This window comes from Haemaphysalis longicornis, unplaced genomic scaffold (genome assembly GCF_048455015.1).
Source record: "Haemaphysalis longicornis isolate Haplotype H1 unplaced genomic scaffold, Haemaphysalis longicornis Haplotype H1 scaffold_1, whole genome shotgun sequence".
NCBI lineage: Eukaryota > Metazoa > Arthropoda > Arachnida > Ixodida > Ixodidae > Haemaphysalis > Haemaphysalis longicornis.
The window spans coordinates 153,746,440-153,754,945 of record NW_027526203.1 but is presented as its reverse complement, the minus strand read 5'-3'; the positions used below and the strand labels follow the sequence as shown (position 1 = coordinate 153,754,945).

General features: G+C 51.0%; 1 protein-coding gene across 1 annotated transcript; it reads right to left on the bottom strand.

Moving 5' to 3' along the window:
• Window positions 1-241: 241 nt before the first annotated feature.
• Window positions 242-2,523, bottom strand: LOC144155234 (uncharacterized). Its single transcript, XM_077686562.1, has 2 exons — window positions 1,584-2,523; window positions 242-854 (listed from the first exon to the last, which is right to left on the bottom strand). Exon 1 carries the CDS (start codon window positions 2,521-2,523, stop codon window positions 1,597-1,599), a length of 927 nt encoding a protein of 308 aa, XP_077542688.1. The 3' UTR covers window positions 242-854; window positions 1,584-1,596.
• Between the last annotated feature and the right edge of the window lie 5,983 nt (window positions 2,524-8,506).

The window sequence follows — 8,506 nt, the reverse complement described above, 5'->3', positions numbered from 1 at the left end:
CTCTGTTTTAGGTATGAGTATCGTGTGCGCTTCTCCGTAAGAGGGTGGCAATGCCTTTAGTTCGAAGGCCTCATTAAATAGTGCTGCCAAAAGTGGCGATAAGTCGTTTTTGAAGACCTTGTAAAAGGCTGCAGTTAATCCGTCTGGACCCGGTGACTTTCCGTTGTTCAAACTATCGATCGCACATTCAACTTCAGCAACTGCAATAGGCTGGCTTAAACTTTCTTTGTAGTCTTCATCAATCCTTGGGAAAGCACTGATAAACTCGGTTTTAAAGGCCTCCACCTCAGCCCTGCGGAAGGCAAACAAATCTTTGTAGTAGTGATGAAAAGCCCGTTCAATCTCTTGCTGATCACCCGTCACCCGTCCTTCCCACTCTATCTCCCTTATATGATTACGTCGAGCGTTCGCCCGTTCTATACCCAACGCACGCTTGGTAGGGGCCTCTCCACCGGCTAATCGGTCCACTCTCGCTCTCACGAGGGCTCCCCGGTAGCGTTCATCGTCAAGCGCCTCAAGTTTCTGTTTCATTTTTCTGATATCCTCACTAAACACCCCAGGCGCATTGCACTCTTCACGGATAAGTTTTTCTAGGTTTGACCTTAGTGTCTTTTCTATAATTTTCTGTTCGTATCGTACGACAGTGGACCTCTCAATGGCCCTCATTTTCACCTCCTGTTTACACCACTCCCACTGTTCACCGATTTTATCCCCTTCTATTTTCCGAATCAAACCACTCACTTTTTCAAAAAAGATTTCATCCGTAAGTAACTTATCATTCAATTTCCATAGCTCCCACGTGAAAGTATTGGTCCGTTTCCTGTATCCTAGATTACACACCACCAGGCAGTGATCTGAAAATGATACAGGCTTTACTTCGTACCCTTCACATTTTTCAATTGAATCACACGATACATACACTCTATCCAGTCTAGCGTGACTGACTCCTTGAAAATGTGTAAATTGCACCTCCCGTCCTCCCTCTAGACATTCGCCCACATCCACTAACCCAATAGTATTTATTATTTCCTGCAGCACAGCCGTGCTCTCGTCACGAAATGGCCGATTACTAATCTTATCTCGCGTGGATAAGACACAATTAAAATCCCCTAGTACGACAAGACGCTTGTCTGTCAACAGATGCGGCCTAATGTTATTATAAAATTCAGCCCTTTCTCTAACTTCATTCGGCGCATACAAGCACACTATTCGCCACTCTTCACCACTCAATACTACATCGCATACAACGAGTCGCCCTGACAAGCCAGAGCACACCTCTCGCACTCCAAACCCCGGCAACTTTTTCACCAATAACATGCAGCCAGCAGAAAAACCAACTGCGTGGCTGACGCACACATAATACCGCGCCGTGAAACGTTGCACCATGCCCCCGGTCTCCTCCTCCCCCTCTACCTTTGTCTCCTGAACCGCTAAGACGTCTACGTCTAGATCTGTTAGCAGGCGGTGCACCTGACTCTGCCGTCTTTTACTCGAAAGACCACGGACGTTTAGGGTAGCTAGGTTCAGAGAAGACATTTCCCCGTGAAGAAATGGAAACCGGGGGCATAATATTCATCGCTCACATCCAGCGCGTCGCTAAGCGACGCGTTTGGTCCCCGGGTCGTCGAGCTGTTTTTGAGACGCTCCCGACGCCTCTACACTCCTGCGTTCCACCGCGACGCTTGGCTTAAGCCGCGTCGTCGAGCGGCGTCCCGGCGTCGTCTTCATCGGCGGCTCGTCGGCCTGAACTGCGGGGTCGCTGACGTCACCCTCGGCAACGTCGATGTGACACCGTTTGGCGACCGGGTTCCCGAGCACGTCCATGGCGTCGGGGGCGTAGTTGACCGTTGCCTGGGCGTTCGTTCGGGTGCCACCGTCTTTCGACGGGTCATCCGTGGGAGCCGGAGCTTGCTCCGGCACGTCGTTGTCTCCTCCGCCTGCTGCCGCTATGGCCTCGCAAGCGTTCGTTGACGTGGTGGCCTCTTCCTCCGTCTTTTCCTGATCCCCCGTGCCCTTGGCTGCTTCCTCAGCCTCCTCGGCATCCATGAGGTGTTCGGACTCATCGTCGTGACCAGGTGGCCCAACCGCGCTCGCGTACGACCTCGTGCACTGGGTCTCAGCATGGCCAAAGCGTCGACACAGGGAACACCGAGGCACCTTGCACTCCCGTCTCACGTGCCCTTCACCGTTGCAGCGAAGGCACTTCATGGGCCGGCCGGGCACCACGACGAGAGCCAGTTCTCCGGCAACACGAATTTGGTGAGGTAGGTCAGCGATCTTGACTCCTGACTTGAGCTTCAGAAGCACAGTCCTCGTAGTAGAAGTCTTTTCGTTCACGCCGGCGACCCGCCAGCGTTCCCTCGTAACCTCGCTGACTCTGCCGTAGGGCACGAACGCTGAACGGATGTCCTCGTCTGCCACCCCGTGCAAAAGCCAGTGGAGCTTCAGCTTCACCTCCTGATTCTGTGGGTCGATGACGAGGCATCGACGCCCCTTCACCTGCAGCTCCGTCGTGGTCAGCATTTTCTTTGTCGCTTCTGCACTCCTAAAAGTCACAGCCCAAACATGATTGATTTGATAGGCACCCAAAGAAATTACCTCGGGCAGTGCACCAAGTTGGGCCAGAGCGTCCCTGAAGTCTTCGACTCGGTACGGTCGTCCCTTTACGTCGGCGTGAAGAAACACGGTGTTGAGCACAATGCGTCCGGTAGGCAGCGTCGGCAAGATAATCTGAAAATCCTGGTTTTCTTTTCCTTCGGTCCTGTTTCCGCGGTCGGCGTCGACCGCTGTTGCCGCTCGAAACGAGCTCATGATTTCACGACCGTTCGCCTCGGTGACCGGAAGTGGAATGACTCGATTCAGCCACCCGGCCAAAGCAAAACAATGCCTGCGTAATAGTCGTATATAGTCACAGCTAAATCTACCCGTCTATGTCCGGTGTAATGTTCATACTTGTCAACATTGTTGAAGAAGAACAAGACATTACGCAAATATGAGACAACAAATCAATGCAGAAGTGATATTTGCAGTGTTCCTTTATAAAAATTCAAACATGCTTGACTTTTGCGAAATTAAATACTTCATCAACTGCAGAAAAAGAATTCACTCCGCCGTCGCCTGCTGTCGCCCGCGCCACTATAGCTTCTGGCGCCATTTTAAGAAAGCAACCGGCAACAGTTACGCAAGGTTCCACTAGATAGGTTCCACGTTCTGCTTGCAACGCACGTGGAGTAAGGAAACGCGGTTCTATAAACGTTGAAGTAGGGCGCCTCGATTAACGCGCGTCTTCGCCGTACGGCAGCGTTCGCATCGGGACACCCTGTTTGGAGCAGTGGAACGCGAGAAATTTAAAATGATTTAAGCAAACAATTGGCGTCTTTACCTTGGGAGGAACGCGACGCAAGAGGAACAACATGAGAGGTGAGCGGTAAAGCGAAGGGAGGTATTTACTTCGCAAAAGCCGATAAAGACTATCGTCTTTTGACGGCATTTGCAACGAAAGGAGCAGATACGCGGCCAATTTTTTATTACCTTTTGCACACACGCAATGCAAGTCACAGATAAATTAAAAACCGCCTGGCAAACTTTGGCTGACGGAAGGAATAAAATACAATTAACATCAAATGTACACAGCTCTTCCAAAATAAGAAGCTATTCAAGTTCGGGGTCCGGTAACTTGTACACTTCATACAACAGCCTGACATTTTGTGCAAAATACTTGCTTACAGTGAGCGCATTCGGGTCCGCATGTCGCGCAGCCATTCTGGACCTCCAAATGGCATGTAACCCCATGATCAAATCATACGGGAGATCATCTCCGTGCTCAACCAGAAGAAACTGAATGCCATGCGCTGAAATGGGTAGGTCTTTCTTTAACGTTCTCTGTAAGACGTCCCAAAAAATACGGCGTCCCAGCGCTCCGCGAAAACATGTTCCACTGCTTCGGCTTTCGCACACAGCGTACATGCATGTTAGACCAACAATAAACAGACCATTCTCCTCCATCCATGTTTTAACTGGTAGCGTTCTTGTACGTAACTTGAAAAAGGCCAATCGATGGTCGCATGAAGGTAAATTTGACGTGAAACCTGCTGTTTAAACTAATGCATTTGGTGACAAGTACAGTCGGCAAACGGCTTGTCTATTACGTTCGAGTGACGTGCTCCGGACTGCGCGGGAGACACCTAGTGATAACGCCTGGTTTGAGATAGATAGAATGTGAGCATGCGTGGCCCGTATCAGCGCGATGGCTGTGTCACTCCTCGCTGTGCCCGTCGCCTTGGCTTCCACACCTTCTTTGACCGTAATAAGCTCTGCATGCCTGCACTGCCGGGCCAGATTACCCGCCCTAGTGCACGCTGTGCGAGTTTTAGATGCAACGCATCTCTTTAACTCGCCTTGTCCCGCGTCGTTGTCGCGACGTAGTCCGCATCCCTCCTCCATTCTCCTCGCCGCGGCAGCTGCGCTCGCTCCCGCCGCCGTGCCAGCTGTGCGTTAGCGCGCAGCTTGCGCTCGGTTAAAAATTTACACCATCTCCCGCGAGGGGAACCATGGGGTAGATGCGACGCATCGGGGGTGAACATGCTGCGTAAATAGGATACACAACAACAGCAATCCACACGCTGACATCGCTAACATAACGGAAACGCAACGGCAACCCCCGATGCGTTGCATCTACCCCATGGTTCCCCTCGCGGGACGATGGTGTAAATTTTTTCGTCTGCATTAGCTTTTTCGTACAGCTGTTCATTGCGTCATCGTTCTGCCAATACGCTGCACGAGTACCGCATGCCACTATAAGGTGTCTGCGCTCGGCTTTGCACGTCACTATGAGCGGGCTCACGCCCCAATACTTAATGCACTGTGCAAGCGATCACGGACTGATATCCAGTCCCTCTAGAACACCGGCTGCGATGCGTTTTCGGCGATTGTTGTTCGTTTTCTCGCGTACAGAGAAAAAACTCCTGTCTAAATTGCGTAGGGCGCCGCGAAAATTAAGCGTTGCACGTAATTAAGCGCAGCCAACGCTGTACTAACAGTCGCTAATATCTCCTATTGTTCGGCAGCGCAGGTAGCGCTTCTCACCGCGAAAGAAGGTACGGAAGCGAAGGCGACGGGCACAACGACAAGGGAAACAGCCATCGCGCTGATGCGGGTCGCGCATGCTCACATTCTGCCGTTCTCAAACCAGGCGTTATCACTAGATGTCTCCCGGGCAGGCTGGAGCACGCCGCTGGCGCGTTTTTGACAAGCGTTTTGCCTTTTCACATTTTTTACACAAGCGTTTTACATTTGAGTACTAAATACATTTTGAGTCTAAGTAAATTTTGAGTTGGAATACATTTTGAGTTCTGAGTACATTTTGAGTTTGAGTACATTTTCATACCAGTGAAACCGATTTACTCGGCGCCACTTCTGGGCTCCTCCTCGCCACTGCCGACCTTTCTTTCCCAATGGTTATCACAGCGGTCATTCCCCTCGCCACCACCGATACCTCTTTCACAAGTTGCGCAGTCGGCTGACAGCGGCCGTAGCGCCGTTATCAGATTATTGCGGAGAATCAACAGCAGCGCGGATGAGTCTAAAAACGTCCGAAAGCCGCCGCCACCGCCACCGCCGCCGCCGAGAATGTAGCCGCGACCCCGGCTGCCTCAAATTCCACCTCGTCCACTAGCTGCGGGTCTCTGCCGGTTGAAAGCAACTTACCTCGTTGGAAGGCCGGCGTGAGCACATAATTCTTCTTTAGCTTAAAACCCATTCCGAGAGACATTGTAGCATCGGCGGCCCTCGTTGACCAGATAGTCATAGTTCTTCTGGCGGAAGAATAATAATAGATCTTAGGCTCCCCGCATATAAGGTCTTTCTCTCTCCATTCGCCGTTGTACTTCACACCTAATTATGCGCCCATCCCCGGTTGCCGGTTTGGGCGTGCACGGGTTGGGGTGGAGGGAGGGGCCATGCCCCTGAGATGGGGTTTTTTTGGGGGTCGATGGTATCGGAGCGCAACGGCTATTTCTTGAACTAATCGTGACGTGTTTGTGCACTCTTGATTTAATCAATTTTTTACGAGCGTAAAAACATCAGAAAGCTACAAAAAACATCTTTTGTGTGTGGGTGCTTTTACACAGTCACACATATTTGTTTTATACCGGAGTGTAAAGCACTTACACACCGGGCCAAACCGGGCTTCACGCTCCTCCGTTCTCGGCGGAAGGATACAGTGAGCGCAGGAGCAACGACGCTTGCAGCCAGCGTGATCGCTCAGCGCTCCGTGTCTGGTGTTAGTATCATCAGTTTTCTTTGCATTTGCTTTCTTGGACGCTGTACCCGAATAGATTCTTTGCACCATCTGTGTTTCGAGTGTAGCCTCGACGTTGTTTCAGAGGTGGTAACGAATGGCGCGCCAAGGGAGCGCCGCGCCGACGACGAAGGAGGAGCTCCGCACGCAGCGCTTGGACGACGCCGGCCACTGCTCGTGATCACGAGGCGCACGCTCAAGTGCGCTCACGCGGACTGAATAAATCAGTTCAAGCCCAAACGCTGTCGCAGCTGATTCTCTGCGGCGGTCGCGGCAAGGGCAAGAGCATGCTCATCCCGTAACGACAACTGCCAAAGAGTTTCATTTCATTGCTTCCCATCAAGTCATGATCGCAGGAAAGTGTGGTTTGCTGCACCGGCCTTCTGAATGAACCTGTTGCCTAGTGTCCTTAGCGCGCTTTACCATTTACCGTGTTAAATGAAGCCAGAGTAGCCGTTTGCCGCTGAAAACGAAAGGATTGCACTCTGCGGTTTCTGCATTCCGGCTTACCGGCTCTGCCGAGTAGCGACATCTGGCGAATTTGTCGCAAAGCAAATGACACAAACCACGGCCTCCGCGATCGGCTGCCGGCGGCGCGCCGTTGCTCCGGCCGTCCCATTCGGCCGGAGAGAGCGTAATTTCGAAGGGGCCGTTGCGGCGCTTTCCGCCGCACCGCGGCGCGCGGAGCCGATGGCTGAAAGCAACAGCCGTCCGTGCTGCGCCGGTCCGCGAAATGGCTTTTGACAAGTTTTGCGCTCCGTATGGCAAAAATAAACGGCCATAGCTACTTTTAGGAATGGAAAGTAATATTAAAGCACCTGGTGATGCCTTTATGTCAGCTACGGTGGCGACAAGACGGGGTTATTTCACATGCGCTGTCCCGCACAACCCTCCACAGAACCGACTATGCCTTTCCGATAATGCCGCGGTAGCGAAAATTCCCGCGTTTAAATGATGTTCAAATCAGAAACAGGTATTGTTATTTCTTATGCTGGCGTACGGTCTTAATTCATTTCTGTACCGCCAAGGCTATTAACTTGAAACAACGGGTGGCCGCAGGTTTTTCTGGCATTCGAATCAATCTTTATAGGTCGTAATACCGGTTGAGACTGAAAAACGCTGGATGTGAATTATGTTGAGGGATTCCTGAGCGACGTCGTAATCTCCGTGGCACATCTGCGTTATGCTATTACGTTTCCGTTTTCAGCGGCAGCAAACTGAGTTTAACTTCGATGTACTCCGTTTTTATTTATCTCGGTGCCTACTGGGAAGCGCAATAAGCACTGTGAGTGGTATGAATACCTAAAATACATGAACTTTTCGTTACTGATTTCAGGTCCCATCTGAGAAGTAACTTAGCTTTTATATGTTTGGTTTGAATGTTAGCAATTTCTGTTCACCCTAAACAGTTACCTACTACAGCGCACAAGCGAGTCCAAGGGCCGCATGGCTTTTTTTACATCATCACTGCGGAAGCATTAAATACTCAATTACGCAAAAATATGGAGTTGGGGGTCAGTGCGAGCGATATATGGTTCCAAAAATTGCACGCCTCGCAAAGAGAATAAAATGGAAGAAAACACGGTGTATTTGGATCAGGAAATGAAATTCGGAGCCGACGGAGTGCCAGCTGTCAAACACGCTATACGCCTGCAAAATGGCCAGTGAGTGCGCTGTGGCCTTATAGACCGGTACTCAGGTCCACAGTTCTGAGCGGGAGCTGTGAAACGTGGGCGACCACGGGAGAGGGGGGGGAGGGGGAGGGGGGGCTCACAAGAAGATGCAAACGAACAAAAAATTGGGCAAGGCGTACAAAGTCACAAGTTCTCGCTGCCGCTAGAACGATTCCTAATCGACGCCTCCTCAACCGTTACGACACGTAGATTATACGCCAGATGTATCCCTGTGATGACTAAGACATTGTCGAAATAGGAGGTGACACAACCGCGACGGACCTACATTTAGGATAGCACAGCTTAAAATAAAATGTCGCATTCCTGCAAGTAAGCAAAGTGTCTCTGTGAACGTTTTTAAGGGGAAGTGTTACAGTCTAGGTTCCGATCAGTAGCTGCGAACGTCGACAGGGTGCGTAGAAAAAGTCGCGTTGACAGCATGTGTCTTGCGGCAAAGCCAGCTTTCTGGCGTTTGCTCTGTATATGTCGATCTCATCTCGGTCCTAAAAAAATCATAAAGAAATTGGTCGCCAGG

What these genes read in the sequence shown, in the direction of transcription:
- LOC144155234 (XM_077686562.1), bottom strand. Translation starts at nt 2,523, where the DNA reads ATGCTGACCACGACGGAGCTGCAGGTGAAGGGGCGTCGATGCCTCGTC.